Source organism: Adelges cooleyi, unplaced genomic scaffold (genome assembly GCF_023614345.1).
Source record: "Adelges cooleyi isolate 19-005CV unplaced genomic scaffold, UGA_ACOO_1.1 ACOO_flye_CR_arks_rails_tigmint_CR_PRNA_21, whole genome shotgun sequence".
In the NCBI taxonomy this organism is placed as follows: Eukaryota; Metazoa; Arthropoda; class Insecta; order Hemiptera; family Adelgidae; genus Adelges; species Adelges cooleyi.
Genome location: NW_026095871.1, coordinates 10,121,065 through 10,146,043, shown reverse-complemented (window position 1 = coordinate 10,146,043; position 24,979 = coordinate 10,121,065). Strand labels below are relative to the sequence as shown.

General features: G+C 27.6%; 1 protein-coding gene across 2 annotated transcripts; it reads right to left on the bottom strand.

Annotated features, from left to right (window-relative positions):
- Positions 1–928: 928 nt before the first annotated feature.
- On the bottom strand, positions 929–24,626 carry LOC126834514 (major facilitator superfamily domain-containing protein 12-like). Of its 2 annotated transcripts, none has more exons than XM_050566487.1 (10): positions 24,444–24,626; positions 3,923–4,201; positions 3,624–3,834; positions 3,421–3,535; positions 3,122–3,343; positions 2,620–2,757; positions 2,432–2,543; positions 1,815–1,965; positions 1,632–1,750; positions 929–1,512 (listed from the first exon to the last, which is right to left on the bottom strand). In XM_050566487.1, exons 2-10 carry the CDS (start codon positions 4,185–4,187, stop codon positions 1,400–1,402), a joined length of 1,446 nt encoding a protein of 481 aa, XP_050422444.1. In that variant the 5' UTR covers positions 4,188–4,201; positions 24,444–24,626; the 3' UTR covers positions 929–1,399. The 2 variants fall into 2 exon arrangements, with proteins under 2 accessions (XP_050422444.1, XP_050422443.1); XM_050566486.1 differs by lacking the exon at positions 24,444–24,626 and adding an exon at positions 12,855–13,302.
- Positions 24,627–24,979: the final 353 nt, after the last annotated feature.

Below are 24,979 nucleotides of genomic sequence, written 5' to 3'. Positions count from 1 at the left end.
AGCACGTACATGTTTTATAAATAGTTTTATTTCACATAATATACAACTTCTTGTACATGATTCAAATTTGTATTTGAATCTGTTTGTTCTGCCTTAATTGATTTACATTTATTTTAGTTGTGTAACAATATCCGATAAATTATTTTATTAGTTTTTAAAAATAGTTAATTTAAAAAAAATCATAACACTACAAGAACGAGGAATACAATGGTTTTTAATTAAAATTTTATTTATGTATCTATAGTACACGTAAAATAGTGCATAGATATATATTATACTTTGTACATGTACACTAAAATTTGAAGAATAAATTACTATTAGGTACACGTGAGTATTTTTAAAATACAAATTTTAAATATGGTAACTAGAGTAATAATAATATAATAATGAGTATGTATATGTAATGAATAATACAGATCAATATTAAGACTAATAATGATTAACAGGTGACATTATATGTGAAATAATTGCATAATAATATTAATTTATAAAATATGTTATTGTTATTATTTGTATGGATTTACGAGTGTAAAAAAAAAAAAAAACTACAAAATATAGGATCTAATATATCTATAACACATTCTTCTAAATGGGGAATGATATGATACAAATCACTATTACGTTATAAAAAATTAATTATTTATAACACTTGGTTAGTTATTTTCTTAATATTTATATAATAATTATTATAAAATACTGTGAACATAACTCTAGAATGGCGTACATATTATTAACTAAAACTTTGTTTTAGTTACCAAAAATTACATACAATCTTATAAACATAAAATGAAACATATATTATATAATATGTAATCAATAATATTAAAAAAAAAAATCTTATACAAATATTAGTGTTAATAAATTATTTCAATTAACTATTATTATTTAATTTTAATTTGGATTGAAATACATTTATTAAAATATTCATAAATTTATTATTGAAATTACTGTGTGAGTTTCAAGCGTCAAATTAGACTTGTTTAAGTTTGGATTGCACAATTATGTTAATGACGCACAGTTAAAATTAGTAAAAAAAATTGTTTAGTACGCTTAACTAAAATGATCAAAATTGTATATCTATAACTATTTCATTAGCAAGTATGAATATACAATAATGTACCGAGTTCTATAGATAAAAAATATCGAAAGAAAATGTTAATATCTATTTTCAATGTCAAAATCTAAATTTGTTTAAATAAAACGATTTGACTAAATGCTTAAACTAAAGATCACAGTTTAAAAATTTTACAATATAAGTATAAATAATAATAGTATAAATTTCAACATTATACAGAAATAACAATTTATAAATAACTTAATTTTAATACTACAAAAGTTAAAATATGTAATATTCTCAAAAATTATTATCACAATAATAAAATAGAAATCAACGGTTTGGTCATGAGTTAATAGAATAATTGGGTAGCACTTCTTGTCCTTTTTCGATTTCGTAATTTTTCTGTTCTTGAGTTGAAGCGTTTGATGACTGCGTAGTTTCAACAGTGTTTGTAACTAAAATATAAATAAATTGACGTTAATAAATATGTAAATTAATTTTTAATTTGACATTAAAACAAACTAACTAACAAAATGTGTAATAAAAGGTGTTTATAATTAAAAATTTTGATTACCTGAATTCGGATGACCTCCGTAAGGTAAGGAAATGACAGCCACAAATGCTAAACAAGCCGGTATAGTCCAGTTGTATATCATAATATCACGATAATATGTTGGACAAGCCTTACAGTGTCTACGATACCAGTAAAATAATCAGTATTAAAATTTCTATTTAAAAAAGTTATAAATCGACTTACAAAGATTGTACGGTCATTACGACAGCGCCATTGCACACTTTGTCTGTAAAACTCATAAGACCAAATGTAAAGGCGCCTCTATGAGTTCGATCGCCAATAAAATCTGTAGTAAGCGCTTGACTGGTAACTAATAATATTGAACAAGCGACACCTAATAAAATCCCAAGAAAATATATTTTATTTATTAGCTACTCACAGTGTACAGAATAAGTTTTTAATATTTATTGATATAGTTAAGACTCAAGAAATTTGTAAATTTTGCTAAACATAATATGCAGAATATATTAATGTTATTAAATATTTATAATGAAGTTAAATTATAATTTAGTGTATAAATAAAAAATCAAATTAGGTAAAAGCGCTAAAAAAGTTTTTATTAGGTATATTTTTATTATTTAAAATTATTGCATAATAGTTTTCAGTGGCAAATAATCTTCTACGGCAATAGAAGACAATGAGATGATATTTACTCACTTTTATCATATTTAAAAAAAAAATATTACAGATTTTGAAAACAATATTTTTTCATTCATCACCCTGACTAAGACATGCACCTCTCTCTACTACTTAATTTATTTTTTAACCATAAAACATATTGTTTACATATAATATATTACCGATAATTGTGGTCACAAAGTACACATGATAGTTAGCGTAAGAATATCCATTTCCCAAATAACACCACAACGCAGAGCACAGCGACAGAATGACTCCAAACGTATAAGTATACTATAAAACGTACGTCAATTTCAATAAGAAATTAATTTCTAATAATTTAATAAATAAATACTGTTTGCGTGCTTACTTTTCTACCGAGTTTCATGTTCATAATTTTATTTAGTAGAGACATACCAAAACTACTAAGGAACATGATGAGCGGTAATAATGCTAATTTTTCTGCTTCTAATTTCAAATAGTCTTGCAAGTACATTGGTAGGAAAACCTAATATCAAAAATTAAAAATAAGTTGACAACCTAGTTAGATGGGAAAATATTATTTTTTTAAAAATAATCTTCATTTTTTTACGAACAAACAAATGTTAGAAATGTTATGTCTTATAAATATTGTAAATTTGTTTGATATTTTAATAATATTTGTAAGACATTCAATTTTTAGCTAAAACACATTCATGAAATATTTTTATATTAATACTCCATCAGGCGCACAGTTTTCAGTCACACAACTATATTATGTAACTGGGGTAAATTTTTGCCCTGTGCGCTCTACATAGGGTTAAACATTTTTTAAAGTTTTGGTTGCCAACTGGGATTTTATTATGATGTAACAACAGCTGCTAAAATCTCACCAAGGTCATGTTGACCACAATTCGAGAACACATGTATACAATAGCGGTTTGATATAAAGTAACACGCTTAAATATTGACCAAAAACTATCGGCAGCCCTTTCGGCTTCGGTTTCGGTCATCAGAAGTTCTCTGTTCCTGCGGGATACATCTGGTTCACGTACCCCAATGTGAAATATAATAGAAGTCATTGCACCGACAACCATTATTACTAAAATTACAATCTATAAATTTAAAAAAAAAAAAAAAATTGCTATGAAATACTCCTCAATTTCAAAACGCTTAACAATTAAATACTGACCTGGAATTCTTTTCTTTCCGCTGGGCCAAATTGAGTTTTGTTTGCATGGTTACTTCTGAGCACAATCCAAGTGACCACATAAACTAGGATATTTGAGAAAACAGTAAAACTGTACCTATAGAAAAATAAATTGCAAAATAATGATTATATAATATAATATATTATATTACTATTTTAATAATAATAATAGATTTATTCAGTACCTAATCGACAACAAGGCCGTTCTCTCATCCCTAATTGGTGTCAGGTCGGATGCCAATGTCATGTGAGAGTTTTCAATGGAAGCCCATCCAATTTGGAAGAACACGATGAAAAAACAATAGTACAAGCATGTATTTAACTCTGATGTTTCGGCTTGAGGTATTATCGGCGGTGAGAATGCGAATGGCAAACTGATAAACACCAAAACACTACCTATAGTTTTTTTTTTTTTTTAACAAGAACACAATATAATACAACTTCATTAACATTAGGACTGACATTGTAGAAACGATAATATTACCAAATAGATGCCATGCTTTTCGACGTCCATAGCGGTCAATACATCCAAAGCTAACATTGTCCGACAGCACACCAATAGCCGCTGTTGCTACAGCGTCTGTTAGCTGTCCGACAAGTACCACAGCTCCTGCGTTGATGCTGGATAACTGTATGACATAATGGTAGAACACCAGAGCGTAAGTAAACCACATTGATGCAACCAAATCATTGAGCACATGTCCAACCCCGTATGACAGGAATCCAAACCACTTGAGAGAATCTGACATTTTACCTTCATTACCTGTAATTCAAAGTAATTTAATAAAATGCATCTAGGCTTAATCATTTTTTTACAAATAGAATAAAAATTATATATATTATATTAGTTATGGATTATTGGTCGGTGTTAAATAGGTATAAATGTATTATCATCGATAAATTGTTACCTACATTATTAATGTATTCATTTGTAATAAATAATAATAATACTTTGTATGCGTTTGCTGTTTACTTTTTTTGCTGGTCCTATTCCAGTTCTTTGTGAATGACTTTATAACCAATAGCCAATTTTTAAAAACAATTACTACTTTTTGTTTTATAAGATTATTCTATGATAAACGTGATTGTTTTAATTTTTTCAATAAAATTCCAGACATATTTTATTAACTACTGACATTTTCTAAATAATAATATAATTAGTATTTATTAATTATTAGCTATAAGTCTCAAACATCAATATTCTTTTTATTTATTACGATGATCATCATAAATGTGAAACGAAGATTAGAATCATATACAAAATATTATAAATGTATCAAACATCACTTCATGCTTAAGTAGTAATATTTAATACATAATAATTGGTTATCTATATAGGCATCGTTTTTATTTAGAGACTTCATCAAAACACTTTTATTATTATAACATAGCAACAAATTATGTATAATATTGTATACTACAGAAGTAATGATGATAAAAAAAAAGGTTTATTATTATGATTGGATAGATAAAATGTAGTAATAATTTTGTAGAATCGACTGAAAATATTGATAGTTAGGTTCTTCGATTTTGCCTTTTGCTTACCTTATCTAATATTTACAACCTATGCATTTTTAAATACAAATATTAAACCAGCTGATACTCATATTATTATTCTCGTGATTGAAACAACATAGCTCTACGGCGTTTAAAAGCTAATAAAAGGTCTTCAAGATTGTTTATAACTAATTAATAATTGAGTTCTGACTTCTGAAAAGTAGTTTAGCCGATAAAACCCTCGGAATATTGAAACAAAGACAAAATAAGATAAGGTCATCTTTTTTTAATTTTTTCAACTACAGTAATATATATATATATATATATATTACCCAACGATTATTTTGTATTGATTTTGTTATTTCACGTCTGTTTTTTTAACATCAGTCGTTATATTTTGTTTATCAACTGTCATTGCCATTAAATAGAATTAATTATTTTACGAAATCCATAATCTGAGAATATTTCAAATTAAGAGATATTATATATATATTATTTTTCCTTGAAAATTCGAAGTTTGAGTTAAAGATTGCTATATTTTTAGACCTTTCACCTTAGTAATTAAAATTAATTTGTTTTGTCCTGATTCGTTATTCTCTACAATTATTTTCTTATTTAGCTGGGATAATCTCCATCTATCATCTTTGTTTTAAAATTAATTTCATGTTTGTTCTCGATGTGTCTTTTACAATTTTTTGCCCGATGGGAAATTTGCGTTTTGCAGTCTTCAATTTGGCAAATATGTTAACCAGTGGAATAATCAAATTGAAAAATATATCAAGTAAAGGTTAGTATTCGAGTTCTAGCGGTTTTAAAATATAAGTTTTTTAATTTTTTACTAGAATGTGGTGACTGTGGCCTGTGGTAGTCCAAAAAATTAAAAAATTACTACCTACTAATAAAAAAATGATTATTATCATTGTATTAATAAATATACGCTATTCGTAAATTAAGTTCTTTGAAAATTTGCTTGTACTGAACGCCATAATAAAAATGCCAAATGGTATGTGGCGACGGTGATTACATTTATAACTTTTACTGTGCGGTTGTTAATTTCCTTGTCGTCAAAATGTCAATTGACTAAATTAAGTTTATCTACTACTTTGCACAATAGGTATGTACTTGTTTGAGGTAATTTTTTTATATTTTGTTTACGTTATTAACTTAACATCCCAAACAGTAATGGCAGTTCTTACCTTTGTTTTTACTAAATAGTTTAAGAAAACATCATTACTGTGATATTTGAAAATTGTTTCTATGAAAAAAAACCCCTAATCCGTTTGATTGTGATTTAACCGCGCTATTAAAATTGGTTACAAATTTAATCAACTTTTATGACACACTTTTGTTTTGACAACCTGTCAAGTGGAAAACGGCTTGTTTGCCAATCGAGCATTGTTTTTTATTCATATTATACCTAAACAGAAATCGGAGATTAAATGGGTATTAAGAAGCTTTAATATTTAGTACCAAACAGTCTCGCTGAATACACTTATACACCTAACACCTTAACAGATAACCTTAATAGAAAAGAGGAAATGCATACTTTTGTACATTTGTAAATTATAGCTTTGCATTGTTAGAACTAAATTTGAATTTCGGTAGCCGTTTTTCAGTTAAGTAAAAAAAAATTATTACACACAACAAAATGATCAAAACAGAGATGGCGTGTTAAAAATAAAAAGTTTATAAACGACATTTTTTTATTTTATGAACCTAAATTTGTTGTTTATTTAGAATTAAAATAAATGTATGAATTAGGTCTTTTGATCAGTAACCGAATTGATTTTAAAAGTTAAATTTTATTAAAATAAATAAAATATCTACTTTTGCCTTTTATTTTACAAAATAAAAATTATTGCTATATTTACCTGCTCTTAAATAATTATTTTATAACTGCTGAAGCTATGCTTCTTATTTTATGTAAAATAAAAGTTTTATTAAAAACTTGTTGCCACTACTTTTAAAATAGAAGTATTTTATTTAAATTGTTTATATATGTGTATAATATTACTATACATTATTAATTCGATTTTGAGTTATTTATGTTCTATATTTATTAGCATGTTTGTTTTTTGAACAAACATTTTCAATTATGTATTAAAATACTAAATTCTTAACATAAAACCTAACTTAAATTCTTGAAAGTATGTTATGTAATATAATACTGTTTTTAATGTCATTTTATAGCTTATTAACAGTTTGAAGCCAACGAAGTCATTTACATTGTGTTTGTGTTGTGTTGTTTAAAAAATAATATACAATTTTCTAAACATTTCAAGGTTGTTAAATAAATTTACAAACGCGTGTGTGTGCTATAGTTTACAAGATGTATTTTTTTATTATAACAGATAAATATGCAGTTGTTATAGTCACGCTAAAAATTTTAATTTACATCAAGTTGAATTCTTTAACAGCCATAGAGAATTTTCTTTCATACTTAAACTAAACAAATAACTATGGTGGTTCCTAAACGGTGATTTTATTTGGGTCTGTGTTTTTTTTTTCAAATTTATTATCGAAGTTGTAGTCCAAAGTTCATACAGCTTTTACGCAGTTATTAAAAATTCACAAATTATTATTATTGTCTCTTTAATTACACAATATACTAATATAATTTGTTATTATTCAATGAGCATGTCGGTTGTATTTACAATGTTATCTGTGACAGTTGCTGATTATCTAACCTTTAAAATCTATTTTTCATTTTAATTCCGTACTTGTTTACCTAACGTGAAGTTGACTATCTGTTGACGTATATATATTATGACGAAACAATAATTATAATTAGTTATAAAAGACTGACGAATTCAAAATTTACTCTTATCCAAACTATTTCAATACGTTGCCTCGTTCGAAATAAAAAAAAAAGTCACAACTCAATCACTATTTTTTTTTTAATCATAAATACATCAACCAGCATTTGCCACTAGATCAAATCTAATCGGTTTCAATTATTACTGTTATATATTGCAGTTACATTGAATTTTCTAAGCTTATCGGCGATTTAGAAACCTGTGTAACTCTCAAGACACGTGATTGTAATTTGTTTTTTATACTTATATTTCGCGATCTACACTATTTCATGAAAACTACTGTACTATAATATTCATATATTTGTTAGTATACTATGGAAATACTTAAGGTATTACTTCATGATATTATATTGTAGCGGGCCTAGGTCTTATCCGTTACGGTGAATATTTTCAAATCACACTGTGTATAGTGTACATTTACTAACAGTAAAATTAAAAAAAAAAAAAAGTTAACTTCTCACCTACGCTCAACGAAAACTAACAATCAATATGAATAAAAAAATTGTTTTTTTTTATTGAGATAAATACAAGCTTTAACAATTTAGTTATTAGCCTAAGTGTACATTATATATAAGAAATTAAAAATTATTTAAACATCGTGTGTAAACATTATTTATCAACCCTTAATAAAAACCACTTTATACCACGTGTGAAAAAAAACACTCTCGATACAAAAAATGAAATTATTAGTATGATATAAATTTTCTTAAATTCATTAGCTCCTAAATTTTTGAAAAATTTGTTTTATTGTATTTTTTGATAAAATCTTTGTTATAACAAAAATGCATTATTATGTTGATAAAATATTTATGGGGTCATTTGCACTTATTTATTCAATTAGTTTACATTTTTTTTTAATTTAACGTTAATTTTCGTTGAGTGAATCCACGTGTAAAGACTAGTGGCGCTACCCCCCCAAGCATTAATTTGAAGCTAATTGCGCCACTGGTGAAGACACAACAATTTTCTATTGTTAGTTTTTCTATTTATAATAATAAATAATAATACATCAATGATCGAACACCGAATAAGTTTCTATACGATGGTTTTGTGGTACTTATAGATGCAAAATGATAACCGATGTCCAAAGAAAGAAATAAAAACAATCACTGTAGTTTGTAATTTAACGTCGCTTATCAAATAGAACTAAAGAAATATAAGAGATAAAAAAAATTGCTAATTATAAACACTGCGCAATAGCAACGTCAACAATCATAGATATGCATTTTACGATATTATAATTTATTACCGCTAAATTGATTTCTATTTGTACTCTAAGCGTATTGACCAATCTATAATGATAAAGGCGCCGTCAAAATAGTAAATTGCAATTTATAATCGTACGCAGAGTTCTACGGCGCTTAAATAATGTCTATATTTTATATATTAAATTGAATGCCTACGAAATACGTATGTGGACTTAGGGAGCGCGCCAAGATGTTTAGTCTATTACCTCTTGTCAATTTTAATCTTAATATTGTTGGTCATTTTTTAATTGTTTTACATAATAAGTAATGACCGTTATCGACACTAACAGGCAACGGCTATAGCCTATGACTTTAATTAAAATTTGAGTCTAGGTTAAAAAATAAATAAATTGTCGAAATTATTAAATCACTTTTGACAAAAATGTATAAAAATATAAAGTATCAGAAAACATTTTTTTTTTGCTACAACTTGGTCCAGGCCTTGGACTCCAGGGTAGTGTGACGCCAATACAAATTACGTCTTTGAACCAAGGACTCACAACAGACCCATTACTTACAACTACGCATATCCAGCGTCTGGGTATTGTTTCATCCCAGCAAAGCCTAATCACGTCCAGAGCCTATCCGGTTAGTGGCCTAAACACGTAAGCTGTTCCCACGACACCCAGGGCCAATCTACCACATAAATACCGTCCAAAGGCCAGGCACAATTGTCAGACGTCGTCCAACGGTTAGTCTACGCACTACTGCTATTAGACCTTTTATTATTGTGTTTGACTAATTAACTTTACGTTGTGTGTTGTAATTATTTTAAGTTAATTTCATTGTGTCTTTGACTAACTTTGGAGGTAACTTCTGTAGTGCCTTACCCTCTCTTCCATCCTGAAAGGCTGCGGCATTACAGTAGTAGTTTTTTTTTTTATCACTTTATACATACAATAAATTAATAATTATTTTTATAAAATTATCAGTTGGTATGTATTTTCATTAACAACACATCATTAAAAGCTGATTGAAACAAATCTTAGAAATAATGCATTTTTTTAGCAAACCATTTGTAATATTTCGATCAAAATAAACTAAAACGTGTGGATCAGTGTGAATTGTATTATGACATACATACGTAATACGTTGTGTGTGTCAATGCATATACATTTTTAAACTAACTAGTTGATTTTAAATATATTTTTCATATTCTTTAATCCCTACTATGTTTTTTTATATTACACAAATACTTCTATGTTGTACTTATCTTTAGCAGATTTTTGCAACTACATAGTCCATTGTCAAATATTTAGTACTTAATCTTTAGTATTTTATTTAGTTTCTCAAATCAACCATAAAAAAACTCTATTCGCCGTAGAATATTTCTGAAATTGTAACGTGTCCATTATATGTATATATATATATATATATATATATGTATTTTTTTAAATCCTTAAATGTCTACTTTATAAATAGCTTCTGTGACTGCAGGATAATAGTAAAAGTGTTGTCTGTATTTATTGATTAATTTTATCGGTTACGGTCAAAAGTAATCGTGTTTGTGTAAAGTACATTGTTTTTGTTATTGGTTAAAACCGTTCGTTGTTATAGTCGCATATTATGCGTATAAAGCCCGTCCCGCACGACTCGCGTACTTGGCGAATAATCGTCAATCGCTATGCTTTATGAGTCGTGTAGGAGATATTTAATCCTAAAGAATGACGATTATCTTTAATCGTCGTTTCCGGATGGTTTTTGGTAAAATATGACACATGTCAAAGGGATAACGAACATCGGTGAATAATTCGGCGAGCATCCGCGATGACGATGATCGTCAAGTCGTCACACGAGTCGTGTCACGTGTGGGACAAGCTTTACAAGGTAGGCATCTAATTACCTATCATGTCTTTCCTACATGTGGTCTGTGGATGTTAACGGTAATCTAAGGGGCTTTTGTGGTGTTCAGATTAATTAATGTCACAAAAAGCATATAAAAATAAATATCAATAATAATAATGCAATGTAACGTTTTTATACGTATTAATTATGTGTCTAAATTATTGTATTGTTTCAAATGGGATCAAACCGAGAACATTTTGAATTTTGCTAAAGAAAAATTTAATTTTTTTTTACGTACAATTAAAAAATAAAGGAATGACCCGCTGCTACATTTATAACATGCTTCCAGCGGCATTAACAATAGTTGTAGGAAAACGATGTTGACTCTGTAAGTCTGAATTTGTTATGTGTACTCGACAGACACAGCATAATCATTATTATTTACCGTGGTTGAACTATACACATGTCAACCGCATACAGCTGTGTCATATTTTTCTCGGCCTTTTAAATGACGTCTATCATCACTTGTATAAATACATTTCTGTTGAATATATTATGCGAATACTTCGGGAGGTGTACGAATTATCTCATCAAGCATAGTTAAGAAAATCTTCGATGACAAAACATTTTTTTCCATAACTTATTTCGTTGATTATATATTACTAGTATTAGTAATGATTAATATATAATCAATGTCTAAAATTATTAGCTGTGGTCCAAAAAACGATGGAAAAACATAATGAGCCCCCTTCCCCTCAAATACGTTAGCAGACATACAATTTTAATAGGTTTACTCCGATTTTTTCTCAATATTTACATTAACTGAATACCAAACATTTATAAAATATAATTCTAAACATTATTTTTTCAAACCAAGTATTTACTTTATAGAGAGTTGCGTAGTAACTAATACTTTAAGCATATGGTGTGCATGTCAGGTACCGAATAACAAGATGGGATAAAGAAAGATATACATATATAACTTTATAAATAATACAAAGTGGGCTTCTTTTTTAGGTAAACATTATTACCTTTACAACGTTTTTAAAAAATGGCGTTAAGTACCAGATTTTACAACAGCGTAGCAAACTTTTTCTGATAGCCGAATGGTATGCAATGACAATAATGCAAAATATTACGAGCTTTATCGTAAAACTATTACTCTGTGCGAAAATAATAGAATAAAGATGTATGTGAAGATAGATTTAAGAATGATTTGAAACGCATTAAATATTTAAAAAAACAAATTTGAAATTGAATCACTTTTTGTTAAAAGGGCATAAGTTAAATTTTTTGTTAAATCTTTTTGCAACTTAATAAACTTGAATTAAATATTTTTACAGTATCGAAATTTGTATAAATTTCGAGTACCATGCACGTCGTAATGCACAAAAAAAAATATGATTTACAAAGTTACCGCATTTTGAAAGTTATGCAGTTTTTTACCATTTCTCAAAAGTTCACCAGTTAAAACATGTGCAATTTTAACAAAAAGCGATTCAATTATAATACTGTTATTGCTAAGTTTATTTTTTAACAAAATATTTACATCTAAAATCCCTTAATTAGTGAGTAAAGAGTTTACATACTTTATAGGATACTTTTAGAACATAAGTTTAAAAGGACCAATTTCAATTTTTGGTTAAAAGGACTAGACTTCTACTACACGAAATTATCTTTTTGGATGCACTTGGCGTGTGATGAACAAAATCAATCTCAATGATTTTTTAAAATTTAAGTATACATATTATGTAATGTAGTTAATAACCAGAATAATTGTATTTAGATTTTCTAGTGTATTATTTTGCTAACAAAATGTAATTGCAAAAAAGTTATGATAAAACCTGAGAAAAATGATGCGTTTTTATTTTTAAACTATATATTATCATTGTGAAACAAAATCAAACCTCAATTACTAAACGATTTTAAAAAAGTATTGCGGTTAACAGAAATTAACGAATAATTAATTCATATTGCAAAGGATAAATAATTATGTACAAGGACTAGAATTATTAGACTTGTTAATAAGTTTAAAGACTTATTACACTTGCAAGTGGATATAGATTAGTACCTGACGGTTGGCCATTGAGTTGCGCTGCTCGTTTGAGCTCTTCCCCTTTTTTCTGCTCAATTTGGTTCGTAGACATTTCGGGAAAAAAAACAACTATTATAAATATTTTTCTACATGCAAAGATTTGTCACCGGTCTTCTATACAGTGTGATGGCTGCAGTTAGTATAATAATGTACAATTTAGCAAACTTAACGAGCACACCAACGGACACGCGGAATTGAACTCATTGGAGTGAGTTAAGCTGCAACCAACACTAACAACCGACTGGCGAGCGCGGACATTTAGCAACGACTTATCGCACAACAGTTAAACGGTTATGAACTCCACAAGTACAGAATACAGTGATTATGAAAATAACATAATAATAATGATAATATAATATCAACATGAAACATTTAATCAAATCGATCGACTGTAACAATCATCGTCGAACTCATGAATTGTATGTACTCAATGGTTTGTTTTCCAATCAGCCGTCGACAGCCTTCTAACGCAGATAACTGCGAACAGTCTAATACTTTTAAATATGTTATAGCCGATAGATTACAATAATAACCCAGTTATGACTGATGTGTATCGATTAACATAAATCATAATATTGTTATCGAATTATGCAGAGAATACAAACAATACCCAATACTAGCTAAATAAAAATTATAACAATGGTGGTTTCATCGAAAAAAAAACATTTTAGTAGTTAAGTATCTCTTTCAAATTTCGTTCTTAAATTTAGCAATATGTCAAATATTCTGTTTGTCCCATAAATGTATGCACAACACGTATGCGACTAACCAACGCATTCTACATACGTACTTAAAAAGTCGAAAAACAAAATATGAACTATTGGAGAACAGTGTGAAAGTATCGTACATAATCATCTCGGTAAAGCACACTTGAAACTAAACCATTTCCAAATTTAAATCTACATGGCCACCATAAAGTTCCTTAAATTATATTTTTACTATGTATAAAACATTTCTCAATTCGCATCAAATCTAAAATGTTAATATTTTTTAGTATTTTTTAGTTGGGGTTTCATTTTTACTTCCGAAGCATGATAATTGATTTCAAATTATTAGCTCTATCCCGGTCGAAATTTAAGCACATTTGTTAACGTTCCTTTTAAAAAGTAATTTGTTCCTATAAAATTAATAAAACTGATTCCAATATTTCGTTTACACTTTTAAAACGGAATTGATTCCCATCCTTGTTCCTTTCTCGTAAGATTTTTAGCAAAAGCTAGAAATGATAATATTTTACGGTTTTGTTTACATAAATAAATGGAGTAAACGAGTAAATAATTTGAATAAACGAGTAAACAAATTAAGTTGATAAATCTAGTAAGTAAATGAGTAAATATACCGAATAAACAAGAACAAATCGAGTAATTGAGTAAATAAATTATCGTGACACAAAAGATCTTAGAAATTTGTTTAAAAAAAAACTAGACATTTTTTTCTACTAAGACATAATGTATATTATATTAAAATAGATATGTAATCTAATCCCGGTTGTTCGCCTATCCGGGATCAAGTAGCAACGGATAAAGCCTTTAAGGCCGAGTGTCATTTATGTAAGTCACTGAGTCATAAGTGATAGTCATAATATATTTCTTTATAATTTTATTATAAGCTTATTGTAATTTTGCCCAATTAAAAATTATTAAATTAGGGGTTATTATTATATTAAACGAATAAATAACAAATTTAATTAACAATTAATTAACTTTGAATAAATAGAAACAAAATCATAGTGTCTACTTTATAGATTATAAGTCAAAAGACAACAATATTACCTCAAATTAATATGTTTATCTTATCCCAGTATTTACTGTACTTATACTATTTATAATATTTTTTGTTATAGTACTTCTACTATTAAGACGTTAGCACGGATGAGTGCAAAATAAACATTTTAACTTTCTTTTTCCTACAACAGTTCAAGTCGCATAGATTAGACTTTAATGTATACTTAATACGACTTAATGTGGACTTAATAACTATTAAAACATATTGTTAGAATTACAGTAGGTATTATAAATTTTCTGTCCAAATTATATCCGTGGTAAATTGTCATTTGATAGATTCAAGGCAAAGACAAGTTTATTGTCCTAAACTCATTTTAGCAAGACCACTACATGGACTATAATTTATAATTTATAAGTAAATTAAAAAAATGTCTACATGAAGCATATAGGTGGAATATTTTGTATCAAAACGGGATAGATTACATTTCATACCATCAAATTTAGAACTGAGAAAATAATTTCAAAGTATTCTGAAATATTTATTGTATAAAAAATACAAATGAAGTTTGTTTGCAGCTATAATGTAAGAAAAAATTATACATCACACCGATAAAAAAAAAAAATAACTTATGTTTGGTAAACTTGTCTAAACAAAAACTGTTATCAAATAGCTTAGAAGTGGAGGCGACAATCAGTATTCAGTACTTCAGATTTTTATTTTTCAAACAGTCGCTTGACGCGTTAAAAAAAACGTCAAGTATCAGAGTATAACTTCTGATTAACATTGCTGAGACTAACCTAATCTTAAACGAGAAATCCTATTAAGACTAAAGAGCAATTAAACGTACGAAGACTACACCGTATCCGATACAAGTAAAACAATGAAAATAGTTAATGGAATTATACCTATAATAATATATTATATTATATTTCTATTTTTATTGACTATTACTTAACTATGAACTCGTACCAGATTGCGTTACGTTAAACTACTTAAAATAAACGAGACGAATCAATACTAGTCGATATTGAATTGAAAAATGTAGAGGCTTTAAGCTAAAGCTAGTAATGTAGAAGCATGGTAATATTTATAGGCTTTGTTAAATAAATCTAGTAAATGAGTAAACTAGGAAAAAAAGGTAAATGAGTGAATAAATTACATTGATGCTAAAAATGTCTCCCCCAAAGTCTCACAAATTTTCTTGGTCGACCCCAACCTAAGTACACTACATGTTAAAAAAACAACTAGAAATGTTCAGTACTGATGCAAATGTATATGCTATAAAATTATACATATGTAAGCTAATTTGTATTAAATATAATTGCAGAAATGCTATCAATGTCCGATTAATGTTTACATTGTTCAAGACCTTTGCCTTTTAGTGAATATTGAACATTTATTTTATACCGTGTCTTTGATTAACCGAGTACAAAAACCAAGTAAAACTCTCTAGAGAAACAATTTTAAACAAATTTTGTTCTATACATAATAATAACGGACAGATTATAGGTCCCAAATGGAAATATGCGATTAGGTTGATAAATGCATTATACATAATAGAATTTTCAACGTAATTTCATTATTTATTATTATTATTAGGTAGATACTCCTATCTTATCCTATGTTTTCGAAGCACTATACTTAGATAGCTATAATATATCATATTAATTGTTATTTTTTGTCAAGCAAATTTTAATAGATACAAAAAAAAATGTTTTCTACTGCGAAAAAAGTAGCTTATACATTTAATAATAAACAATAAAATTGGCAAAAAAAAAATTAACTTGGTTTAAAACATATAGATAATTTTTTAGTATAACTTAAAATAAAGAAGCGATACATCATATCAACAGCTGAGTGAAAAGGATAAAAAAACTTTATTGATTATAATGTACAATGAAGATAGAGTTATTACAAATTTAAATATAATAACAGATAATTTTTGTACGAATGTAACGAAACGAAAAACATATTAAACCAACGCCTTTGTTCTTTAATGTGGTCACTTGACCTCTATATTCACTTATTAATAAAAACACCAATAGGATGAATTATTATTATTGAAATAGATCGCCCATTAACATTGAAAGTAGAATCACTAAGTAGCATAATAATATTTGAAGTGTAGTATGCAATAGTACGTTAATATTATAACGAGTATAAATAAAATTGAAAAATAAAAATACTTCGTACTAGGCTTTAAAACGGCGCCTAAAGAATGAACTTAAAAACGGACGAAACAAATATTATACCATTAAAATATTAAAAACAAAGTAGAATTAAAAAACGTACAACATCTTAAGGGGTTAGGGGTACTCAGGATTTTTAAAAAATCGATTTTTTTTTGCATTTTCTTAAATTATTATGTCTCAAAAATATTATCTGAACATTTCAAGTTAATCCAAGGAATAGATGACTCGATGTAAGTAATTAAATAATTAATATTTTTACACATGTATCGAGTATAAAACTTTTTTGAGTTTTTCTCGAAACTAAGTTTTCAAAGTCGGTGACCATTGTTATTCAAAAACTACTTGATAGATTTATACGAAACGTATACAGCTTATTAAAAGCATAAAAAACTAGTACCTGATCGAAGGATTTTTTTTTTTTAATTTTTATAAACAAGCGCTTTTTTCCTTAAAAAACCTTGAGTTAATGATCAAAGGACGCTATTTTGTTTATTATAAAAAAAAAAAAGCTTCGATCAGGCACTCGATTACCTATTAAACTAATGATGTTTTTAGGTTTGATTGATTTTAGGTGAACCAGTAAAATTGTATGTTGGTCACCGCAAAATACGGCTTGTGAGCGGGGTCCAACAAATATAGCGATAACTTGGTCTACCATATTTTTTTTTCTTTTTTAATTCTTGTCAATTAAGTTAAAACCTAATATAATAACTTGGTATTATTTGTCTTATAAAATAAATTAAACTACTGTAAAAAAAAAATGATTTAAAATACTCATTTTTTCACCTCCCTGACAACCCCTAACCCCTTAATGGTAACGTATATATATTTAATTAAGGCTGTAGGTACCATTGTTGTTCATCTGTAATATTATTTAAGCAATAAAAATTGTACTAAAAAAACAAACTGAAAAATGTGGGCTTCTCTATGTTTTTACATTTTAATTTTATGTTTTTTTCCTTCAATGCAAAGCTGAGTGAATAATGCTTTTAAAATGATATAGTTTGTTTGTTTTTTATTTGGTTGATTTGTACAGTTTGTTGTTTAAATCCACTCACGTGCTTAGGTGTATAGACAACACATATTTTACATCTAATTTTCCTCAAATATTATCACACCGCACACGCTATAGGAGTATGTGTTATTTGAATAGTTCTAGCACATAAAATATGTATTAATCTTGTAAAGGAACGCATAAAATGTGTTTTTATTGTTTCAGAATAACTTTTTATGAATTATGGCCCAAGTTTAAGAATTGTATTTTTGAGATTACGTTTCATTTACGAAAATTGGCCATATAGATAACAGTCGTATACCTATAATTAGTAGATATTTTAAGATGGTCAAATAATTTAATGCATAGAGTTTAGAATTACATTATAATAGGCCGTGTAAAGTGTGTATCAGTATTCCATAAATGATAAAGAAGAATTTATAAGTTGTGTTTAGCCAAGGATTAGCGGTTAAAATAATATATTTTCTATATGGTTAACAAATATCATTAAAACTAGAATCGGTTTATCGCTGTACCTAATTATAATAATAATATTTTTTACTGCAACAAATAATAATGTACTATAAAAAGCATGAACAATTGAAAAATTAACTCGGACTCGGATGAATTGAGTTAACATATCGTACATTAACATATTTCGAGAACATTGCGAATGCCATAGTCTCACTTAAGCTCTACCATCAGTAGATTTTTAGACCTTGAATCCTAAAACTACGCTCGAAAATGTAAAATAAAGAATATTTCCCCTTTCTAGGGGCAAAGGTTTCTGATATTTTTCATAAATGATCAGTAAATTAAAGATAATTAAATATATACGTTGGACTATTAAAGTTATAAAAGTTAATAGAGCTTTGAAAAAAAAAATGACAACATTTTGAATATTGTCTTATGTTGTAAAATAATATAATCTAGTGTATTCAAAAACAAAAACAAATTGCAATTATTTTAAGAGAAAATTAGTGCCCTATCTTTAATGAATCACGTTGTACATACAATTTATAAGTAGTTTAACCTAGAGTTTTACTACTGTACAACTACCCTTAAATATTTAGTATAATTATTGACACAAATGGCCATGACTTGCCAATTATAATATAACGTGGCAATGTAGCAATGTTAGTTAACTAAGATCTAGTGGTATGCGCTATCCACTTTAATAAGCTACAATAAATTTCAATAAACCACGATACTTCAATGAAAATATGGCTACAATAAATTAATGTTAAATTCGTATCTTTTTTCTATGCACACAGGATGTCTCTTGTACATCCCTTTTAAAAGTTATTATATAATTTCTATTCACCACTCGTACTTGGTTTGATTAGTAAGTATATAAATTCAAAGTATCCAATCTTAATAATATATTTTATTTAAATTTGCAAGTACAATTATTGTACATGACGTGTAACCAGGTTTGAAGTTATAACTATTTTTTAACATTCTAGTAAATTTTTAACGTCTTAAGTATTTAAATTAGCCAATCACAAATATACCACGGCCTAGGTCTGTATATCGTTAATAGTCGTGCGAAAAGAATAAAAGACGAACTAAAACCAAAACGTGATAAAACACAAACAGATATTATGTTAGGTTATAAGGATATAATATAATTTGTCGTACTAGATGGTAAACCAAATGTATTCGAAACCGATAAAATTAATAACTGGTTACATTATAAATTATAATTTACATATTACTGTATAATATGAGGTATTAAAGTTGTTTGATAAACATTTCCTTTTTATACTGAATTATTGTACATTAAACACTTATTGAGTAGAATTTAATGGCATCACATAATTAAACATTTATTATAGACATAATTCTAATTTGCATTACATTCGATATTCTAAATATAGTGTATACTAACATCGTTAAACACAAATGTCGAGTTTAGGAAGCAGGAAAGATTAATTTTTTATCTGAAGCTTTACTTTAGTAACGGCAAGAACTCTAAGTTTATTTAAGTTAAAAAAAGATCTTTAGGTTTTGACCAAGAGAGAGTTTTCAATCCTCGGTCGATATGTAAAACGTAAATACATTTAGAAGTTATAATACATAGAAAATGTACGTACCTTATGGATACATAAATGGTAAGGATGGATAAATGGATGGTATGTATGGTAGGATGCCTAAATGGCTAAAAGTGTTCCATACAGGTGGACAACGTAAGTAGTACATATTTTCATTCATCAGTGGGGGTAGTAATTAAATTTCTATATTTAAATTAATTGTTATTACGCAAGTTATTATTAATTTTCTAATTTTTTAAATCTATTTTCTTAGGCTGGATTTCGAACTAATTTCGGAACTCAATAACATTTGTTGTATTTTTATTTAAAATCACCTCCAAGATTTCAGAAAAAAATACAAAATTTATATCAAAATAATATTTCATATAATTAGCGTTGATGGTTAAAAAAACTTGTAATAAAAACTACATTGGATAGTTATAATTTGTTAAAAATGACATTTTTTAAATTAATTTGCCCACTCATGATTTCAAAAATAAAAATTGCAAATAGCAAAGAAAAATATACAACAGACACCAATTTTTTAATCTATTGTACTACTTAAGTATTTTGTTTTGATATTAAAACAGTTTGCGTGACAGTAAACCGACCACAGAATTCTTAATAACATGTGTGCGGTAAATATATTATATAATTATGTAGGTATATACAGAGTTCAGGAAGTCTTGAACTTAACAAGCAAATAATAAAATGGTTGACTTAATAAAACAAAAGACTAGATTACTAGTGTTAAATTGTTGTGAAAAGTCTACGGTAATTCTACTGCACTGGCATGTGACCTATTTGATGGAACAGCTAAGTAGTTTCAATTATTCAATTTCGAAAAACAACTATAATCTAATGTGAGCAACTCCTGTAAAATCGTTAAGTATATTTCTCGATATTAACATAACAGTATTGTATTTATTGTGTAAGAGTTAAAGGTTTAAAACACAAATAGATCTTATAACATTGTAATTTAAGGGCCAGTTTTTATTGATAAAACTAATAATTCACCTGAAAATACATTGGAACCCAATATGAATGAGAATAAAGCATTAAATAATTTTGAATTAACTGCTCCAATGTGGTAAAAAAATAATGTTTTTTCCTAGGAACCTCTTCCCGAATTTACGTGCGCGGACGGTCCAACTAGTTTAATTGATACTGAAGATGATCACTCTCCGTTTTCAACCTTTCAATTATTATTTTCAAGCACTAGATTTACTTGTGTACCAAACAAATTTGTATGCACACCAATTAAAAATAAAAACTGAAAAAAAAATATACTCCTACTGATAAACGAGAAATTATGACTTTCCTAGATATAAATATTTTAATGGATATAAAACGTTTGCCAAGTTATAGATACTACTGGTCTACATCTTTAGAATTACATGATAAATACATCAGTTCTCTTATGACTGTAAATCGTTTTGGTTGGCTCCTCTCATATTAACACTTAAATCGGTTAAATGACAACTCGGTTATGCCAAAGAGGGATGAAACAGGTTTTGATAAGTAATACAGAGTTCAATCTTTTTAAAAAAAATTTCGAGAAAATTTTCAAAAATATTACTATCCACACAAAATAATTGCAGTTGACGAGTCTATGATTAAATTCAAAGGGCTATCTTCTTTAAGGCAATACATGACTAAAAACCAATAAAAAGAGGCTATAAGGTATGGTCGTTAGCTGATAAACATGGTTATCTTTGGAATTTCGATTTGTACACTGGTAAAATAGGAGACTCTGTTGAAACAAATCTTGGAGGACGAGTCGTTAAAGATTTAACAAATCCATTACAGCATAAAAATCGTAATTTGTACATCGATCATTTTTTTACAAGTGAACCACTTTCGGCATATCTGAAATCAAAAGGTATTTTTTGCTATGGAACTGTTAATAGTACTCGAAAATACTTACCAAAGTTAGAGTTAGATAAGAACATGAGTACGGGTGACATTGATTGGAACATGAGCGACCAGTATGACATTTCAATTGTCAAATGGAAACCCAAACGAGGAGTTACTTCGCTGTCCAACTTCCATAATCCAACTGATGTGACTGAGGTCAAAAGAAAATGTAAAGATGGAACAACATCAATGATTCCTTGGCCCAATGTACTTAAGGACTATAATACGAACATTAACTGCGTCGATAGATTTGACCAATATAAAAAGATGTATCACATAGACAGAAAAAGTCGCAAGTGGTGGCATATTCTTCTTTTTTTTTTTTGACGCAGCTATTGTTAATTCTCATATAATATATACAAATAATACAGGCGAAAAAATGACATTAAAAAATTGTCGTCGTAAAATCTCTAAAAGCCTCGTTTCAAAAACGCCGGCAGAGTTCCGGATCACCATCGCCCATTTCCATAAAAAAAACGTCTATATCACCAGCCATACGCAAAGATCAATCAGCACATCAACCGGTCAGGACGACGAGAAGAAGATGCGCTCATTGCAGCACTAAAGAAAATGAAGTTCGCACTGTGCATAGAATCGCACAGATTAGAAATGCACAATATGTGACGTGATACCGCATTTCTAAGTCAAGGAACTGTTTCAATAATTACCACTCGTGTTGAAATGTAAGTTTTTAAAACGGTTTACTATTTGAAGTATAAATTTTAAAAAGTTTTGATTTATTTTGTTTTATTTCAGCGCAAAAGGAACAAACCAACATATTTGATAATAATGCACAGCAGGACATTTTTTAACCCACCTCTTTTTATAAATAAAAAATCAATTTTTTTAGTTTATAATTTTTCAACATTTGTTCATAAGTAATAAAAAGTATTGTATCATAAAAAAAGTTTTAAAAAAATAAAGTTTGTGTGCAACTAGGGTTTTTTTATTTAATAAAATCTCGTGCCTCAAAAAGTTAAGGTAATTAGTTCAATGATTTTTAATCTTCAGTACTCGGAAATAGGTTAGGTAATCCGCTCATAGTAAATAATCTACCTAATTAAGCTATTATATTCAAGTGTAAAAAAGGTGACTAACTAATAAGTATTAAGAAAATTGTTCACGAGACGAGAGAGCCAATTTCAAAGTCCATTAACACTATTACTCGTTTTCTTTGCTCATTTTACATTTACTCGATTTATTTACATGATTTGCTTACTCGATTTATTACATTAACTACTGGTGTATTTGGTTTTGTACGCGATTTGTTTACCTGTTTACTCGATTTACATATTTGTATATTCGATTTGTACGGGTGCCATAAAACATATTCATAATTTATGTTTCTCGTTGACGAGAAGGAGTTCATTTTTAATTTAAATGTTTAGAAAACTGTACTTAAACCCAATTTTTTTTGTAATTATATGTATACTTATGGCGAGGTCGTTTAAGTAACATGATTTTTTTTTGTTCAAAAACGTGTCAAAAATAAAATCGGTACCTATTAGGTGTTGATTATTTTAAATTTGATTTTTTCTCAACAGGTAACCAAATTTAGCGATTTTTTATTAATATTATTACGTTTTTGAATTATTCAATCGACCAATCTCTTTGTCAGATAAAACGTGTGGTCATTGTTTACATTTGTTATCAGTTGTATCAATGTCAACTTTATCTGTAATCAAAATCGAGTATCTTGAACTACGGTTTTATAAGACACCATGTCCTAAGACTTTTTATTTTTATAGGTGACATATCAAGAAGCAACATAATATTAGAGATGAAATATATTTGCAATGTTCATACCAAACAAACTCGCGTTTAATATTTTAAAAATCGTTGCAGAAGTACTCGTTTTTAAAACAATTAAACGTCACAGTAAAAACACTTCCAAATATCAAGTTTCCTATTCCTATCTTTCATATTAAATTATTATAGTATATTATATATGATATACAAGTATGCACTACAATACACTTAGTTTAAGAGATTTAATTATACAAAGAAAATGTACGTTTATACTCCTAAGTCTTAGTTATCAATAAAAGAAATTATTATTTTTTAGTGTTTTTTCTTGGTATTAAAGTATTACACATATTATTTGTGTAGTCTCGATTGGGTAATAATTGGTAAAAGGTTTATTTTTGTAATTTTAAGTATAAGCTAAAAATATTTGTTAAAAAGAAAAAAAATTGATTGAAAAACATTCAATTTGTTTTGTAAGCGATACTAAAACACTTTTTTATTTTTAATTTTCATATCCCCAAGTAAACAATTAGTTACTATTGCTATAAATTGTAGTTACTAAAAATATTTATAGAAGGTCATAATTCATAAATGATTACACAACTGTAGTTGCGTTGTGATTTAATGTGTCACTATTAATGAGAATGTATAAGAACTCTAAGAGTTGAAGATAAAAAGTTAAGAAATTATTTTACAAAATACATTTAAATCAAAGTTACTGTGACAATCGTCACCTTGACTTATTAACATTGACACAAATATTGTTAATTGACAAAAAATATAATTATATATTGGTACTTCATAAAATATTTTCTATAAGCTTATTAATCAGAGTAATCACTTACAAAATAATATAACTATATTGAATATAAAGTTAGATAAGTAAGTTAAGTGTAATGAATATCGAATAAAATTAATTTTAATTTTAAAAATTAGGTCATAGATAAATACAATTTACCTGGTTATATCTTAAAGCGGGAACAGTGAAGAATGCAACAGCGTTTATAAGATATGTTGAGCAGAACAATACAAATTTAATAATGATTTTTACAATGATTGGCTCGATCAAACTTTATGTAAATAAATAATTTTTTATAGCTATATATTTTTTTGTTTTGATATAAAATAATAATATCTACCTACATTATACAATAGTCAATAGATAAGACAAATGGTTAGACGACTGATCGCATGTTTTACTCTGAGAAAAATATGCGTTTTATAAAATAAAGTATACCGGTTGTTCGTACAATCCATAATCTATTTTATGGATCATTGACCGTTTAGACGATTTATAGAAAAAAATCTCTTCTCGTTCTGGGTGCTGATGTTTATTATTTTTCTTAAAACATGTCGTTTGGGCAGTTTTGACGTTATCAGTAATCGGTATCTGGAAACTGGAAGTGAGCAATTTTCGGTTGGTAAACACTGTCGTTGATAACAGCTGCGTTAACTTCTTTTTGTCTTTATGATACCGTACCTTTGTTAAACCAC